Raw genomic sequence first — 19509 nt, 5'->3', positions numbered from 1 at the left:
GGCGCCTGGGTGGCTCAGTTGGTTAAGCGACTGCTTTCGGCTCAGGTCATGATCCTGGAGTCCCGGGATCAAGTCCCGCATCAGGCTCCCTGCTCAGCAGGGAGCCTGCTTCTCCCTCTGACCCTCACCCCTCTCATGTGCTCTCTCTCTCATTCTCTCTGTCTCAAATAAATAAATAAAATCTTTAAAAAAAAAAAAAAAACTTTAAAAGAGGGCACCTGGGTGGCTCAGTCGGTTAAGCGGCTGCCTTTGGCTCAGGTCGTGATCCCGGAGTACCGGGATCGAGCCCCGCATGAGGCTCCCTGCTCAGCGGGGAGCCTGCTTCTCCCTCTCCCTCTGCCTGCCTCTCTGCCTACTTGTTCTCTCTGTCAAATAAATAAATAAAATCTTAAAAAAAAAAATTAAAAGAATATTTTAAAGCTTGTTAATTTTACATATTACAAACACAGAAAAAAAAATTCAATTTAACAGCTAAACAATATTCTACCAGAACAATTATACCAAGATATATTTATTTGGCATGAATAAACAAAGTATAAAATACTGTTTCATAGCTATAAAGAAGTTCTTTGAGAATGCCCTTAACTTTGCTAAAAAGCTAAAATTTAGCATCTAAAAATTACAAACTTTTCTCTATAGCAGTAATTATCAATTCCCTAATTACACAGTAAAACCATCTTGAGATCTTAAAAAACTACAAACTCCTAGGACTCACTATTCATGATTCTCAGTCTAGGGTAGGGCCTGGTGATTTCAATGTGCAGAAAAACTTTAGACACTGTTCTTTGGAACTACAGATCTACCTTTATGAACAAAGGTTTGTTATAGCTATTCTCCATTATCAATTATTTTAAGGTCAACAGATTTCTCATAAAAAATTTGTTTTGCCTTTCTGTTAAGGCCATATGATGAGATGGCTGGCTGCTACTTTATTCAACTCAAAATGCATAGAAAGCTCAACGTAAGTATTCTTTGTACAAATTATCTTCCCTAATTCTTAAAAGGTAGACAAGATCATGAAAAATTACTCCTAGCAATTTTTCTAAAAGTGATCCACCCCTTAATAAATTAACTACACTTCTTGAACATGATAAAATGATCATAGTAACGATGTCTCAATTTATAAATCTCAAGGATTTTTATCACTTTGTTCTATGAAGTAGAATATGTGAGTAACTAATAGTCTGCCAGGTTTGTGATTATGTATTTAGATGTCAGAGTTCTAATTAATTACAAAGCCCTAGTTTTCCTTCTTGAAAAAATTAATTTTCTGAGACACTATAATCCCTAGTTACTAAAAGAAAAAGAAGAGAAGCCAGGTATAAAAGCTAGTCTTAAAAAATTATTGTGTAAAATAAACCAATTAAAATATATTGATTCCAAATTCAGTCAAGCTCTTAGATATAAAAATTATACAAGGTAAAGTGAATCCCCCTAAATATTTGCAGAAAAGAAGGATTACCTAGTTATTTGTGTTCTTACAGAATCTTTGAAATAAAGGGAGATCTATTATTTCATTTTGAATAAGTACTGTTTGAGGAAGACTCAGCAGGAAATGGATCCCACTGATACTAGTTTGTTGTATGTTGAAGTCACTTGACTTACTAAATTTCACTAGAGGCAAATAAACATAGGAAAGATTTAGTTTCCATTCCAGAAGAAGTGACCTCACTAAAGTAATACTGAATGCTACTATAAAGGGTGTTTGAAAACTACTTTAAAAGGCAAAACACAAGTGGTTCCTTATAAAGATCACAATATCCACAAATGTGTGGGGGGAAAAAAGTTAACTTCACGTCCCATAGATGGATACTTTTGGATTGAGATAAATTATTTAAAAATAATTTTTCTATAAACTGGCTAGTCTAAAATATTGTGAATCAAGTTGAAGACTCAGCTCTTATGAAGTATGAATACCCTTAATACACATTTTACATGTATTGTACATCCCAACAGAAAGAACTTAGACAACTAATACAGAGACTTGTAAATGTCTAATAAGCATTTAAAAATTATAAGCTAGCTCATAAAATAGTAAAAATTAAAATAATAGTCTGACACATTCGTATTCCTATCAAATTAATATCCTAACAAATCCAAAATATAATACTCAATGCTGGTAGACAAAAAAGTGGAATAGCCAGCCTCATATACCATTCAAATTAATATCATCTTTCTAGAAAGAAATTTGCAGTAAGAATCAGGAGTCTCTAACATTTTCTTTGACCCAATAAATCTAGCTTTAGGAATCTAGTCTCAGGAAATAATCTGAAAGACAAAAAAATTATCTACAGGGTGTTTGTCACAATGCCATATATATGTTAATAAAAAGTATGGAAGTAGATTAAATGTCCAATAAAGGTACTTTCAAAAGTACTACAAATCCACTAGCATGCTAGACAGCTATTAAAATTTTCTAAAAATTTTTACCAAAATAACAATTACAATAAAACATAACACAGAACTGCACAGTGTGATTTTAATTTTGTATAAAATTACATATTTACATAGAAAAGAAAAAATGGTTACCTCTTGTAAATTATCAAAACTACCAGAGTCCATACCATTATTTGATTTTTGAAACTTTTAACTCATCTAACATTCAAAAAATATCTGGAGATACTTAATATAAAAACCCAGTTATAACAAGATGCAAAACCATTAAAACAGGTAAATGATGAAGTCATTTAGTAAAAACAGGTGAATTTACATTATCTTCATCTTTCTTATCAGAGTGCAGAAATAAAGGTATATTGAAATATTCAAAATAGAGCTAGAAGGTGAAGACAAATTTATTAAGCAGTGCACTTTATTCATATGCTTTTAATGCAAAAAATGCAGAACACCGGAAAAATGAATAATAAATGTCATAGAGTAGGATACAATTATGCCAGGGCTTCATAATCTTTTATGAGAAAGACATTTCATTACTACTTAAAAGAAATTTCACCAGGGCCATGAGGTTACAAGGAAAACAGAGATGAATTCCCTAGAAGAATCCAGGTGACTTCTAACCAGGACTCCACCCAGAATCCAAACACACGAAGACATGTCTAACTATACCCAAATGGGCAAAACGCACAAACTCCTTCAAGTCCAAGAAAGGGACTGTTATGGTCCCGTGCTTGATGCTGGCTAGAATTTCTTGATATTTTACACTAAGCTGTTTAATGACCTGGATGTGAATTTTTAAACTTCTCAGAAACTGCATGTAAAATCTTGAATTTATCTACTTTGTGTTAAGGATTAAATAATGTATCTAATCCAGTACATCTACTGTGCCTAGTAGAATGCCTAGGACCTGGGAGTTATTCAATCAACGCTGTTTTTCTCCTCTATAAAATAAAATAATTTAGGGCGCCTGGGTGGCTCAGTTGGTTAAGCGACTGCCTTCGGCTCAGGTCACGATCCCGGAGTCCTGGGATCGAGTCCCACATCGGGCTCCCGGCTCGGCGGGGAGCTTGCTTCTCCCTCTGACCCCTATCCCCTCTCATGCTGTTTCTCTCTCTCTCTCAAATAAATAAATTAAAAAAATTAAAAAAATAAAATAAAATAAAATAATTTATATCAGTAAATAATTTAAGAATCTATAGTGATAATTATAAGCAAAGATCATGTATCACTCATTGTCCCATTCTTGACTTGACCTTTAAAAATGGTACACTATGAAATAGTCAACAAGCCAAGTTGAGGGAATAAAGGCTTAAACTAAGCCCACACAGTGGTAAGAGATTCTGTCAGAAAAGAATGTTATTAACCTAAAGAATCTGTTAAAATTATGGTAAACAATTATGGTTTGTTTGTGCTAGATGTATTAGAAAATCAGAATAAAGGGTCAATATTGTCTGGAGTTACCAGGATTAATTTCAAGTATCAATTGCTTCTCTTGTGCATAAGGTGTCTCTGTTCATGGATATATCACTTATATTACTACATATTTATAATGAATAGCACAAGTGTTACATATCTACAGTAAATTTGTATCTACTTGCAAGAATTACTTCATTATAATATACTTTTACTGAGACATAAACTGAACTATAAGAGCTAGTTTATAACTCATCAATCTTCAGTTCCAAATGGACAGAAACTTTCACTTAAAGATAAAATACACATATATAAGAAACCAAGAATTTCCCAAGCACAGCAAATAAAACTATAAAATTTCATCTTAAGTTATAAATCACTTCACTCATTTCATTTGCAAAATAACACTTTCCCTTATTTTTTCTTTATCTTGACTCCATCAACTAATAGTTGCAAATTTTTGCATTGTTTTTCTTGTCTGTGTGAGGTGAGTCAAATCCATTGTAGAATGAGGTGAAATATAAATGATTAAGACAAAATGTGAATACCAAAATAAATCTTATAGAAAATTCTTCCTAGTTTAAATTGTTTTTTAAGAGACAGGGGGCTATAACATGTGTTGAAAAAAATCCATATGACTACTTCCATTACATGTTTTGCCTGTTCACTTTCCACCGTTTCTATGCAGTGCTAAATTATAACAATTAGAATATGCACAAGGACTCTAAAACTGGCTTAGACCTAGACAGTGTGACATCAAATTTAACGTGAAATTAAGAACTCAACAGTATTTCTTCATTAGAGCTTTTCTTCTTTTATTTTGAGAGAGAAAATGAGGACAGTGAAAGGAATATAGCTGAAAGAATTTTCCTAACACTTCAGGTTTTTTTCTACCAACAGCATTCAAATGCCTCTTATCCAAAAAAATAAAATAAAATAAAGCCTAACACAATTTCTTAAATTCCAAAATGGGGGATTCATTATACTTACTGGAGTTTAACAGGCACCTTCCCATTTGGCAAAATGGGAGAAAAGTGGTATAGACAATAAAAATCATACCTAAGAGGGATGTCTCCTTGGCAAATGCTGCAGCAATAGCTGGGTCCAATGCAGGCTGTCCATCCCCAGATGGAAGATCAGGTCGAGTATAATCCCTACTTTTATCATTGTTGTATTTTACATTCAAATTCACAAGTTTGGAAAAATCAATCCTTAGGGTACAGCAAGCATTATAAATATTCTGACCATCTAGGGCCTGTAAAAGTGAATAAAGTGTATCAGCAGTCTTAAGGAATGAAAAGAACAGGACTTTGACAATAAACCCCAACAATGAAGACCTGCACATAAAAGACACCAGGAAAGGGATCAAATATCATACATCATTCTTTGTTATCCCAACTGTACATGTATTCATTTCCACAAATACTATCTTCTTTAAATAGAAAGTGCTCCTTAAATCTAAAATACAACCAGTTAAACACATATGCTAATGCTTTTAATTCAAAAAAAATCTGCAAATAATTCAATCTAAAAAAATAAACAAGGATTACAAATATAGTCAGTCCTGCCAAAGTCATACCATAATAGTCTGCATAATACTTTAATTTTATTATACATACACATTTTTTGCTGGATGGCAGTAGTACTTTGATGTCATTTTATGAAGTGCCTCAAGCCAAATAAGTATCACTGTAATGCATAATAGCAATTCCCATGAACTGGGGCAAATACTATTATTTCCTTAACTTGAGGTGCTCAACCTGAATCAAAATAGACTGTTGAATTATAAAATGCAACGTCATCCCAGGAAAGCTCGGGAATAGAAGAGTGCAAGCTCTAGAGTTGAAAGCCTACACTCAATTAGGTCATCTTGAAAAAGTTACTTAACCTCTCTGAATCTCAGGATCTTTCTTAATCTGGAAACAGAGATGATAATGGCTGCCAGGATCCTCACAAGGTTACCTTGAGGATTAAATAAAAGATCACATATGTGAAAGTACAATGTGAATTATAAAAGACATATGCTGCTGTTATGAATATTATGGGTTTTTTTTTTTTCCTGGTCCTACATAATCACCATTTCTCCTCCAGCTGGATATAAGCCTAGAACAAACTAAAGAACAAGGGATATATTGTTAATTTTTCATTAGAAGAATAAACATTTACTGTATAAAATAATGGTTTAGAAATAAAAAATGTTTAGCTCTATAAATCACTGTGAAAATGAAAAGACAGTTCTTCTGATAATACATCAATAGATTAAGCCTGATGTTTATATAGACCAAGATCCATTAGGCATGTAAATCTAGTATTATTTTGATAATAGACCAACACTTTTTTGCATGACCTTTTTAGAAATTGGACTGAAATATATATGAAACCTTAGGACAAATTCAAGAGATTGTTGAATTTTTCCCTCCAACCCTCACTAATACCTCCACTGTTAATCTTTTTCTGAGCTGTTATTCTCTTATAAAGCAAAATGCTAGGGGGCAAAATTTTCCAATTAACTGAAAATAACTGCCAAAAATTTTAACTAGTATATAAAAAGAATTTTGTTGGCTCTATCACTCAAACTGCGTTTACATAGCAGTGGTTCCCAGAGCTTTCAAAAACAAACAGAAACAGAGCACTGAGCTGCCACCCCCAAAGATTATGATTTCTTAATTCAGGATACCTAAGAGACCCTTTTTTTTTTTTAAACAAGCAATCTACATGACAAGAACCTAGGTGGGCTCTGGACCATACTTTGAAGAACACTATAAATTCTCCTCAGCAAAACCTAAAGGTACACCTTGCCAGCTAACTGAATTCCCAGTGTTTAAGACACATTTTTCATCTCCCATTCATATGGAACAACTGTCACTAGAAGAGGAGAGGTAGGCTTGAGATTCGCTTTCTAAACTTATATTTTTTGCCTATAACGTTATATAATCTCCACTGCTTAAACAAGCATAAAAATGTAGCAACTCTACTACAAAGTTTAGAACTAACTCATTCCATAATATACTGAGATATACAAGGATGACTGCAAAATGGGAAGAGATCTGTAACACAGCAGATGCTGGGAGAGTTGTGACATGGGATGAAAGTTCTAATGCGTACAATGTGCCATACACTGTGCTAATGTTCTAGGAATTCAGCAGAAAACAAAGAACACAAGGTACCCACTCTTACATGACTTACAGTAAAACTGAAAATACAGACATCTAACAAATAATTATAAATTTGATGTGTGGTAGTGAGAACTAAGAAAAGGAGGGGATGTAATGTAGTTGGAAGTTTATGGAAGACCTCTCTGAGACTTGCAAACCTGAAAGAAAACAGGAAGAGTTGGACATAAAAAGACAAAGAGAAAGCAGTAGAAGCAAATGCAACATCAAGCTGTAAGCCTGAGAAATCAAAGAAAATACAGCATATGCAAGCTATTTTAAAAAGTCCAATATAGTAAAAGGCGAGACAAGCTGAGGACTGATTAAGAGTTTTGTAAGCCATGTTAAGGACTGAGAACTTTATACTAAGGACAAAAGTCAGTCACTGAAGGGCACTGAGAATGGAAGTTATAGGACTTTAAGTTGAGATCACTCTTAGTACTCTGTGGAAAAACAGGTGTAGGGGAAGAAGTCAAAGTGGTGACCTGAGTCAGAAGGCCACTGAAGATTTAAGAGATGATGGCTTAGATAGTGCTTTATTCAAGCTGTGATTCATGGACTAGCAGCCCAAACTCATCTGCATGAAAATAAGGAGTCTATGTCAGAATCTGTATCAATATCACACTAAACACATTATAGCTAGAAGTAAACTGACTTGTATTTTGGCAAAAGCTCCTGGTAACATCAGAGACCAGCACTTTGAGTAACACCTGGCTTAGCCTAGGGTGGCGGCGAGAGAGCTGGGAGACAAAAGGATAGATTTGACAGAAATTTAGGATGAGAATCAGTAAGATTTGGTGATAGGCTGAAAGTAAAAGGAATAAAAGCCATGTTTTCTGGCTTGTTACTGATGTCAAATTTGGTACCCTGAGCTTTACTACCACAGTAAACACCACAGGTGAGGCAGGGTTTTTTTTTGCGGGGGGAGGAGAGGGTAAGTTACAGGAGTTGAATTGAACACACTAAGTCTGAAGGTGCCTGATGGTCCACTAAGTTCCTGGTCTGGATTTCTCAGAAAAGATCTGATGCTAGAGAGTCATGTGGGCATGTCAGAGTCACAAAGGTATAATACCTTTTTGGGATGTGGGAACAGGTAGTCCCCCATGCAGAAAGGGGAGGGATATGATAAGACATAGAGAGGCAGAATATATCTAAGCGAGAAGTGTTAGAGACCAGGAGAAGAGATGATTTTAAGAAAGAGAATGGCTCACACTGTCAAATGTTACCTAGAGGATAGGGATGATAAGGATTGAATAATGCTGTTGAGATTTAGCACTGTAGCGATCGCTGGTGACACTGTTTGGGAAAAACAATTTGGGTAAAGGGGGGTTTGGAACCAAATTGCAGTAGGTAGAGAAATAAAAAGGAGGTAAGTATAAACAGCAAACAAAGAGAGCTTATTTACTAACTGGCTATAAATGAAAAGGGAAAAGAATAGGTGAACAGATGGAGTGTTACGTGGAGTTCAGGGTAAATTCACATACAATGAAAGAGATTTAAGGATGTTTCAAACACTGGTGAGAAGTAGCCAACAGAGAGAAAAATATAAGAGAAAGAGGGGATGACAGTGCAAAGTCTCTTGGAGGGCAGAAGAGGATAGAATCTGGTGTTACTGTCTTAGAAATACCTATGCCTTTTATTACAAGAGAAAGATAGGTGTGGTATAAGTAGATTTTGTAAGAAAAGCTGATTGGAGTTTCCATCTGATAGTTTCTATTTTTCCTGAGAAGCAGGAGGCAAGGTCATAAGGGGGAGTAAGGAGAGACTTGGTGGAATGAGAATTTTTTGATATAGTCATTGTGAAAAATGGGACAGCAGGATGACTAGAGAAATATGGTAAGATTTTTCAAGTAGAGGGCCTAGTCTAGTTGTAGTTGATGATGATGAATTTCAACCGGTACCAACTGCTAGATTATATGATATTCTCTAAGTATACTAAACAGTCCAGATACAGGCATGAAGAAAGATTACTACAGTCATCAAAACTATATGTTTTAACAAGGTGTCAGGGTTACAAGATAATGGGGCAAGCAAGTTTGGGAAATAAACTTTTTTCCTTCTCATTATAATAGTGAAATGAAGTTGAGTTCAGATACCAGAATAGTTAATTAGTAATTAATATTAAATAATTACCTACTCTCTTAGAATTGCAATTAATTGTACATCTTTGTAGAAAAGACCTGAGTGAGTGTATATGACGTTAACAAATGCCTGATGCTTATTATCTGTACACGGAAGATTGGCTAAATGAAAACTTCAAATACCTGATAACATTATTAAAGCATAATCTTTTAGATTACTATAGATTACTTCAGATAAAACACACATATAAACTACTTTCCCTATTGAATTATAGCCCAAATGCAGTGTAATTCCAAATCAAATTCCATTTCATTGGTCTTTTACCAAATACTCATCCCTCTGCATCAGAAGGGATGACAAAAAATATTCCACATTAAGAAAAACACGCACTATATTTAAATATGTTGTGAAGGTACAAAAAAAAAAAAAAATGCCATAAAGATCATGGCTTCTAGGTTGTCTGCTACTGATCAAACCTCATACCACATGGATTTTGGCTACTCTTTAAATACAAAGTATCTCCAAAGTTGGAGGGCTGGGGCACGTAAAGAGAAATTATTTTTGGAAAAAAGAATTCCAAGTGTTAATGTATGCCTGAAAAGGAAAATATAATAAGATTAGGTCATGTAACTTAAGAACCAGTGAGTTACAACATACTGGAGAAAAACAGGCTGAAAATATGTCTACCTCACATATAGTGTGTATTACGATCAGTAATTTTTTTACCTCTTTAAATATTAGCCTCCCCTTGTAACACAGGAAAAATTCCTGTTCTGTTTACAACATAAAATATCAGGAAAAAATGAGATAACAGCACTTGCTAAACCATTTCAATTATGCCAATATTAACAGTGCAGACTTTGTGCTACCTGAAGCTATTTTTGCTCCCCAAATGAGATTCTGAGGATAGAAACACAATGAAACAATCAAAAATGGTCTAGGTTCCATATAATCTATCTTAATCTAGAGGAAGCACTGAAGTACTACACCATAATTAGTTTGAAAGTAAGAGTAAAAGGGAGAAAAAGAGGTAAGACAGAAGGTAAAGAAAGATAAGACAGTTGATGTGATGGTTTAATAATGAATATTTAATGGTTTAACAACAGAATAATCATCACAATGAGATAATATGACACAAGAAGTTAAAAAGCTAGAGCAAAGTGGATTTAAATACAATACACGAACAGAAGATTAAGGCATTTAGAAGCAAAGATACAGTATGCAGTTTTCAACGGTAGCCATGATGTGGGAACATATTTTACTTCTTTTAATAGTTTCTTACCCTCCATATATAACAATAAAAAATATAAAGGATGTAAATAAAAAGTAGACTAGGAACCTATTCACAAAAGCTGTCTTTAAAAACAAATCTTTAAAAAGAATATTAAATATACTGTAGTCTTAAATAAACTGAGAACCTATAATAACATCTGAGCCACATGTGTGATGATACACTTTAGCCAAACTGTCTTGATAGCTAAATTAATTACTCTGAAACTCCCACTGAAAAACATTTAAGATCTTTACTGGTGTGCATGCTCTATCCTCAAGAGCTTAAAACTTTGGACCTAAGTCAAAAAAAAATGCAAAATGACAGAAGTCTGTATTATAGATAACTACACATACAACTATCCTTGAAATACTTCTTTACCACAAATTTAAGCTTTCCTAATAGTATCTAAATGACACCAATTTGTGCCATCTATAATGCTACATGGTACTGCCAAGTTATGTCAGTATTAATAACATTAGCTACATATATGCATGTATATCTATCTGCCACTGAAAAATATCGCTATCTCAAAAAAAAAAAGCTCCAGACTTACTAGTTTTGCTTGTTGAGCATTTACTGGATCACCATACTGGAGAAGAGCTTGAAACTGGTTATTTTTTGTAAATGTGATTATCTTCAATACAGCACCAAACTTAGAAAATATCTGTTAAAACATTAAAATCAAAGTATTATTTATCTGCTGTATCATTATTTCTCCAGTTTATGGGTAAACATGAAAATTAAGTTAAACTTACTTGGTGAAGAACATCAAGTGTTACAGGGTAGTACATATTGTCAATAATTATTCTAAGCACTGGACTCTGGGCTGGAGTCACTGCGCTCTCACTAACTGTGGTGCCACTAAGAGGAGTATTTGCTGTCTGGACAGCTGTCACAGCTTGAAGAACTGCTTGAGCACGCTGAAAATTGAAAGATAAACACTTTAGAAACACACTCAGTATTTTCACTCTACTCTGCTGCACGTTACACTATTAGCTCATTTCTTTTCTAGAACACATACAGATTAAACAAAATTTAACAGTGACTCAATAAATGCTTTCTGAGCACCTGCCAAGAGCCAGTTTTTATCTGTTTATAATTGAAGTATTCTACTAGTATTTACTTCAAAACAATTATCTAGGGTTTGGGAACTATATTGAACAAGCAAAGATAGGCAAAGTAATTTATTTTCAAAAGAACAAAATATAGGGATGCCTGGGTGGCTCAGTCGGTTAAACGTCTGCCTTCAGCTCAGGTCATATGATCCCAGGGTCCTGGGATCGAGTCCCACATCAGGCTCCCTGCTCAGCGAGAGTCTGCTTCTCCCACCCTGCCTCCGCTCCCCTCTTTTGTGCTCTGACAAATAAATAAAATCTTAAAAAAAAAAAAAAAAAACAAAATATAGTTTGGCAGATTCACATAATCAGAAAATGTTTTAAACAGAAACTTTTAGAGAACAATAAAACTTCAACCTAACATTATTCACTCCATAAAAAAGGCACATGGTAAACCTCAGCAAGATTACTAGATTACTTCTAATACAATCTTAAAGGAGGAATACTCAGGATACATATTAAGTCCTTTTTCATTACTAGCATAACTTCTAAGATACTGCTAATTAAACCAGGAGAGATCCACTACTACTGAGACACAATTTCTGAGTTTTTTTTTTAATTTCTGAGATTTTAAAATGTGAAAAAAAATACAGAATAGAATATTACTACTGTGATAGGTTCATTGATAAGGAAATAATTTTTCTACCTATCTGGAGTCAAAAAACCTACATAAAGGCAAATAACTATTAAGTAACAATGACAAATACTGTTACATTGCTTTAGAGTTTGAAAAAGCTATATTGGCAGATGAATAGGAATATTAACTGAACACCATGATAAATGAAAAGGAAGGAGAACATAAAAGAATTAGGCCAACACTTATGAGAATAAACAAAAACAGTGCTCCCTCTAGCAGCACATTTGCTATGGTGATAATCATTCTGCAATATAGAAGTGTATCAAATCAACACATTATATACCTTAAATTACACAATGTATCGATTATATCTCAATAAATCTGGAAACAAAAAAGAAATAGTTCACTGAAATGTCACATAACCAGGAGATCACAGAGTTTGGAATTCAAAGAGACCACATGCCCATCTGGTTAAACCTCATTATTTAAATGCTAATGAAATAATATGACCTACAAATTTATATATTGGCTAAAGTGACTCAAAGTATTTTAAGCAGTATACTGCAATATTACTTCCTTCATTAGTAAAGCATGTCCTTGGATATATTTATGTTATTACAAGCAAAGAAATATCACAAATTAGGAAAACACTAACATCTCCTCTTTCAAATAATGGAATGTCTTTTTAAAGGAATCACATGATCACGATATACTATCCAAATGGTACCGTTAAGTTTCCTCTGCAACCCTATCACTCTATCTGCTTTCCCCTACCCATTCCTCACCAATATTATTGTGGGTATCCCTTCCAGAGATACCATCTACACATGAGCATGTATGTATCTAGTCTATATAAGCACATAGGTATATGTCTACTCCATACCTTCTTCCCCAATATTATTCACTTTTCTCCATCTTCTCTTTTTAGCTTAATAATTAGGTTCTCCATTATCATTAACAGTAACTTTCTACATTTTTTTAATTGATGAAACAGAGTTGGCTTGCCAATCTAGGTTTTAATTAAACTTAGAGAACCATTACATATACATATAAATGGACACAAATCAGAAGTGTATAAGCTCAATAAAACATTACAAATTGGACAGATCTATGAAATGACTAGACACAAAATAGAACATTATCAAAACTCTAATTGCATCTAAATGCTACTTTGGTCTGGCATTTTTTTGTGTTTTTTTCTTTTGTTTTGTCTTCTTTCAATAAATGTTACTTTTATGATGTGCATCCATGTTTTGCAGGTACCAGCAGCTTGGTCATTTTTTTGTATTCTAACAAATTCCAACGAATGAATATACCACAATATACTCTACTGCTGTTGAACATCTGGATCATTTCCAGCTTTGGACTATTATGCATTAGTGTTCCATGAGCTTTCTCATACATATCTTTTGATGCACATATAATGTGTTTTTCTCAGGTATGTAACTAGGAGTAGATTTACTAAGTCAAAGAATATGTATATGCTCAGCTTCAATACATATTTCAAGTTTTTAAACATGATTCTATGAATTTACATTCCCATACGTATATATGAAAGTTCTAGCTTCTCTACCTTGTTACCAACACTTGGCATCACTCATCTCATCAATCTGATGGTACATGATAGTATCTCACTGTGATTTTAATTTGTGTTGAGGTTTCTTAGTGCAAACCTAATCCACTCTGTGGATCAAAAGATAGCTCTCTGGAGGGAACTAAGGTGAGACGTGAAGATGTGTAGCAACTGGCCATGTGAAGTGTTGGTTGGAAAAGTGGTACAAGGGCAGGCAGGCCATAATATTCCAGGCAAAATTAACATCACAGAAACACAGTGGCCCCAAAATATTGGAAATAAGAGAAAGCATGCCAGGTTTACAATTACTTTTGGGTAGAAGCATAGGCAAATATATAGCCAATAAAACAAATAGTAGCCACCTCTTCTGAGGGCCTTTATTGTGAACATGAAAAGGATCTGCTGCAGGGGAGTAACTTAAGTCAGATTTGTATGATGGGAAGGGGACGGAAGGGAAGAGGAGGGAGAGGTACTAGGGAGAAAGAATTCAAGAGGGGAAAGTAAAAAATAGATCAGTAAGAGCTATTATAACAATATAGCCAAGAGGTGATTGTGTGTGTATGAGCTGTTCAAGTAACAAGAAAGATGATGAAAACTAGGCAGATATTATAAGAGTAAACTGAAAAGAGTTGGTAACTTCATGAAAGATCATGGAAGAATTCATGGTTGACTCATATTCATTTGCCTCTCCTATTATGAATGCCCATGAAAATGTCTATAAATGAGGTGATGGGGATGAAAGTACATTCTCATGATGAGCACTGAGTAATGTATAAAATTGCCAAATCACTATACTGTACACCTGAAACTAGTATAACACCATATGTTAACTATACTGGAATTAAAATTAAAAACTTGGTAAAGGGGAGCCTGGGTGGCTCAGTCGTTAAGCATCTGCCTTCAGCTCAGGTCATGATCCCAGGGTCCTGGGATCAAGCCCAGCATCGGGCTCCCTGCACTGCAGGAGGCCTGCTTCTCCCACTCCCGCTCCCCCCTGCTTGTGTTCCTGCTCTCGCTATCTCTGTGTCAAATATATAAATAAAATCTTTTTAAAAAATTAATTAAAAATGCCCAAAAATGAATACAAAATGGAATAAACGCAAATACTGAATAGAGAGAATGTTGTTAGCTGAGAATACTTTCATCAAATTTCTGGAATACAGAAAATGAACAGAAACAAATGACACAGAAGACATAGCAAACAGGGTTTGCACTGACAGCCACGTGAATCAGAGAAACTGGGAGAGTCACAGAGGGCAGAGGGGGGATATAAAAGGGTTAACGGAAAGTCTGCCTAATGAACAGTTAAACTCCTCTTCCTCCCCTCCCCCATCATCTCCTCTCCCTTAACCATTAAAAAACAAAAACAACAAAATGCTCCCTTCAAAGAAACAGGAATTCTAAAGGGAGTTTTATTGGCCCAGACCTTTTTGGTATTTGGGGGATCCCAGCTTAGTATCCAAACTCATTACTTAATCTAGAGGAAAGCATACCATTCCAACAAGTAAAACCTAATTCTGAAATATGAAAGACTACTGGGGGAGGAGGGACAGACAGATGGATACAAGATAAACATAACAGCTAACATTGAAGGAAATGAGATAATTTACATATAGTGAAGTATTTTTTTAAATACTGTTAATTAGGGGCACCTGGGTGGTTCAGTGGGTTAAGCGTCTGCCTTCAGCTCAGGTCATGATCTCGGGGGTCCTGGGATCAAGCCCCTGTTGGGCTCCCTGCTCAGCGGGAGCCTGCTTCCTCCTCCCCTCCCCATGCTTTCTCCCGCTCTCTAATAAATAAATAAAATCTTTTAAAAAAAAAAAAGGTATGGTTTTAAAAATAAATAAAGTACTATTAATTAGTATACTGAAAGAATTGTGAAATCATAAAACACGACCAATTTTAACAAAAAAAGATGACCAGAAAAGATTAAAGGGTTTCTGAAAACTAAAAATATGGCTGCAAAACCAGGTGTTTTTCAACAGAAGCAACTTTGCATTGATTGTTCCCTATATCTGGAATAATAGTAAGAGTAAGTGCATTTATTTCCTAACCCTATTTAAGATTATAAAGATGCCTTATCTTTATCCTTTTCATGTTCCTTGCATTGGAAGCTTTTAAAATGAGAATGCCTTCATGAATTACTTTACTAAAAATACTAATATATAAAACAAAATTGAAATATACCATTTTAAATTCTAAGTAAAATGAATATAGAATATTTTCTTTTGGCATATTTCCAATGATAAATTTTTAGAAGTACAATTTCTGGTTCAAAATTAATGAAAATTATTACCAAATTAAAACAAAAAACCCCAGAATATTTAGCCTTCAAACAAAGTTTTAAATGCTTATTTATAAACTATCAAAATGATCTTGAAAGGTCACTTTTTATGATGGTTAAAATCTATGAAGAATTATTAGTTACATTTTCAGTAAGACAAAGAGTCTGATATAGTTTAGATTTTACTGAAACAGAAAAGATGTAATTAGCTAAAAACTATATTAAAAGAGCTAAAGTTTATAGACCATTCCTGCATTGCTATGTATTTAGGTATAAACCCATTCTTACATTATTTTTTAGAATATATTTTTAAATAATTAGTATCTTCTACATCACATTTTTAAAAAATAAATCCACATATTCATATATTCTCAATTCTTACATTCCCCAAGTAAAACCATTAATACATCTTCAATAAAAATCTTTCCAAGAGAAACCTAAGGCCTATAAAAAGTCAGATAACTAAAGGCATTAAAATCATACCTTAAAAGTCTAAGCAGCAGAGTTCTACAGTTTATGCGAACAGTGAGCCCAATCTCATAAACAAGTTTCTACACAAAAATCTGAACTTGCAACATGGAAATGAACATTTTGACCAGAACCTTAAAGCTCTGAAAGAATATTATTTAACTAATTCATCAAGTACCTATTTAAAACATGAAAACAGACTGCACATACTTTTTGTAAATTAACATAATATTTAATATTTAGGGACATACCGCAAGGAAATATCTTAAAAACAAGAAAATGCCCATAGTTACATCTTTCTGTTAATAAGTTTGAGATTAATATGTCCATTTTGTTTATGTACCTACACATACTCACTTGGTTTAACGTATTATCTGTTTTTAGTTCTTTGTGATTGGAGTACTGGATATAAATTGGTTGGTTACGGAGATGAGGTGTCACAGCAGAATAGTAATTAACCATAGTAATAGCTGCTTCCTCTGTTGCTAGTTCCAAAAATGCCTGAAAATTTAAATAGCAAAAATTGGAATACTATGAATTATATTCAGGTAAACTTCAATATCTGTGTAATCTATTCAGCTAATGAGAAAAATCAGTCTCTAGAGTAACCTTTCCAGTTACATTTAGACACTCAAGTAAGTTATCCTTACTTATCCTTCCATACACCACAAATGTAGTCCAACAAAAGCTAGAGAAAATAAAATCTAAACATTTTTCAATATCAGAATTTTACCATTCTGATACTAGAGAACATGAGAAATCTCAAAATCATTTTTAAAGCAGTATAACTCAAAAGAGACAAAGAAAAAAATTAAAAGTTAAATATCAGATTATTAGTGATATTAATTATATTTATTTATATTTCATTAATGTCACTAAATTCTTCTAAATGGTATCATTAGAAATTTTAGAACAAAGTTTTACTTTAATATGCCTTGGTCTTTCTGACACAGGTACATTTATTCAATGAAGAATACCTAGGATTAGTGACTATTTTCTTCTAATGCTATCAAATAAATATTTCCATTGGATAAGTTTAAAGGATAAGATGCTGATAGTGCCCCCACTGTTTTCTGATATTACAAAGAGTAGAGCCACAATAAAAGAAATCCTTCATTTGTATTCATTTGTATTTTCCACAATCCAAAATCTAACAATCCAATCTATAACAATCCAAAAGTGAATTCAAAAGGCAAAATTGAAAACTACAGTGACGTATTCATTTTGGCTCCTTAGCATTAGTTTCTCAAACAGCATTACCAGGAAAAGTCAGAGTAAGACTTCTGTTATGTTCTTTTAAAAAAGTTAGGACCTACTATAGTCTATCCTTTTATTAGAAGTCAGCTAATTCATGCATACTGGGTAGTTTGGGGCTTAACATTTTATAGGTCCTGAAAGAAGCATACCTGATTTTTCCCTTTCAGCATAAGGATGTTGGTCACCTTACCAAAAGGTAAGCCTAAAGCAATAACTTCAGTTTCTGTCACTTCACCAGGTAATTTTCGAATATGAAGTACACGAGAAGGAGCACCATCCATTTTATCTTCTCCTTTAAATTTTTTGCTATCATTACCATTGGCTGAAAGACATTAAAAAAGTCTTTATTATTTTTCCTGATTTGTGTAAAAAAAAAAAACACACAAAACAAAATTTAAAAAAGAACTTAAAAACATAGCTGAGTACACCTGAATAACTCCTAAAAATTCGAAAGCTGGGCTTCCAAAGGAATAGAGAAAATCATGTTCACCAATTACTATTAAATAAAATTACATTATCAATTAAGATAACTATTAGATAAATGTTTCTGAATAGTATATGTAAAGAGTAATAAATGATAAGCAAAAACACATTAAAATACAATTTCATAAAGAAATTGTCCAGTGCTAAAGAACACAATTATCTTACAATTTAATAATTTTATTACAGACTAACAGAAATACAAAAAGAAAGTGAAACTTTTGACTTGGCAAAAATTAAGGAGATTTTAATTTTACCTGGGAAATTATAAATGGTTCAATTTGGAAAATATCATACTCAAAAGTGGGAGCAAAGAAGGCAATTCTGTAAAAATAATTATGCAGACAATCCACATTATGGCTTACTTACAATGAGCCTCTCCTAACTTATTCATACCACCACTTAATCTACCTATTTTGTCACTATCAACATCTATATACTATAAAACACTCAGGGACTTGATTAACTTATTCTATTACTCTGACCTTTAAACTGATATACTTCAATCAATAAATTAGTTACCTGCCTTGATTCCAAAGCCTCACCAAAAATGAAAGTCCTACTAAAGGCACAATAAAATAGGTTATGTTTATGTAAAATTGTTTGAAGAACTTGCAATCTATCCACTATTCCGTATCAGTGGTTCCAAATGGTCTAAGGACTAAAGGATATTTCTGAAACTAACTAAAACGAAGGATACTTAATAAGCTGAGAAATATACATGTATACTCCACTTGTATGTAGCTTTAGGTACTTCATAGTACTCTCCAAATCAACACTATCCATAAACATTATATGTGTGTGTGTTGTATGTGTGTATATATTCAACAATATCTATAAAATCCTAAGATCAATTTGATCTCTAAGTGTCTTTAAAATTCATTCACACATTGATTCTTTAAGAGTTACTAAGTATTGGAGCACCTGGGTGGCTCAGTCAGTTAAGCATCCGACTCTTGATTTTGGCTCAGGTCATGATCTCAGGATCGTGAGATCCTGCCCCGTGTCAGGCTCTGCAATGGGCATGGAGCCTGCTTAAGATCCTCTCTCTCCCTCTATCTCTGCCCTTCCCAACCACTTGAGTGTGCAGCTCTCCCTAAAAATAAATAATAGTAATCGAAAAGTTGCTGAGTATCAAGAACGTGTCTGGCACTATTTGAGGCTCTGGGGGTACAGCAGTGAACAAGATAATCAATAAGATCCCCAATGCTCTCTTACAGTCTATTGGGAGAGGTAACTAAATAGTACACTACACTATAGGAGGATCTCAAAAACAAATATCACATTATATACAACTGCTAACAAAAGATCTGTACTTTTCTCCCAAAGACCATGTAACATCAAAACTTACATTCTCTTCATACTCTGATACTCCCTCAGTTGGTGAATAGTTTTAGAAGAGGTGGCTACTAAATATTCATATTTCAGTGCTAAATATTAT

The 19509-nt window shown here is 33.7% G+C and overlaps 1 protein-coding gene across 4 annotated transcripts in view; it reads right to left on the bottom strand.

Annotated features, from left to right (window-relative positions):
- Nucleotides 1-17933, bottom strand: part of PTBP2 (polypyrimidine tract binding protein 2) — a 44134-nt gene extending 26201 nt beyond the window's left edge. For 3 of the 4 annotated variants that reach the window (XM_081818838.1, XM_081818839.1, XM_081818840.1), the window contains exons 1-5: nt 17738-17933; nt 16689-16832; nt 11070-11234; nt 10868-10978; nt 4867-5062 (exon numbers count right to left, since the gene is read on the bottom strand). In XM_081818838.1, coding sequence (XP_081674964.1) covers nt 4867-5062; nt 10868-10978; nt 11070-11234; nt 16689-16832; nt 17738-17869 — 748 coding nt within the window. In that variant the 5' untranslated portion in view covers nt 17870-17933. The remainder of the gene's footprint in view (nt 1-4866; nt 5063-10867; nt 10979-11069; nt 11235-16688; nt 16833-17737) is intronic. The other variant, XM_081818841.1, reaches the window with a different exon arrangement.
- Between the last annotated feature and the right edge of the window lie 1576 nt (nt 17934-19509).

The sequence above is a fragment of the Leptonychotes weddellii genome, chromosome 4 (assembly GCF_054177405.1).
Source record: "Leptonychotes weddellii isolate Sample4059 chromosome 4, ASM5417740v2, whole genome shotgun sequence".
Lineage (NCBI taxonomy): Eukaryota > Metazoa > Chordata > Mammalia > Carnivora > Phocidae > Leptonychotes > Leptonychotes weddellii.
The sequence above is the reverse complement of the archived record's forward strand: the minus strand, read 5'-3'. Positions and strand labels throughout refer to the sequence as shown.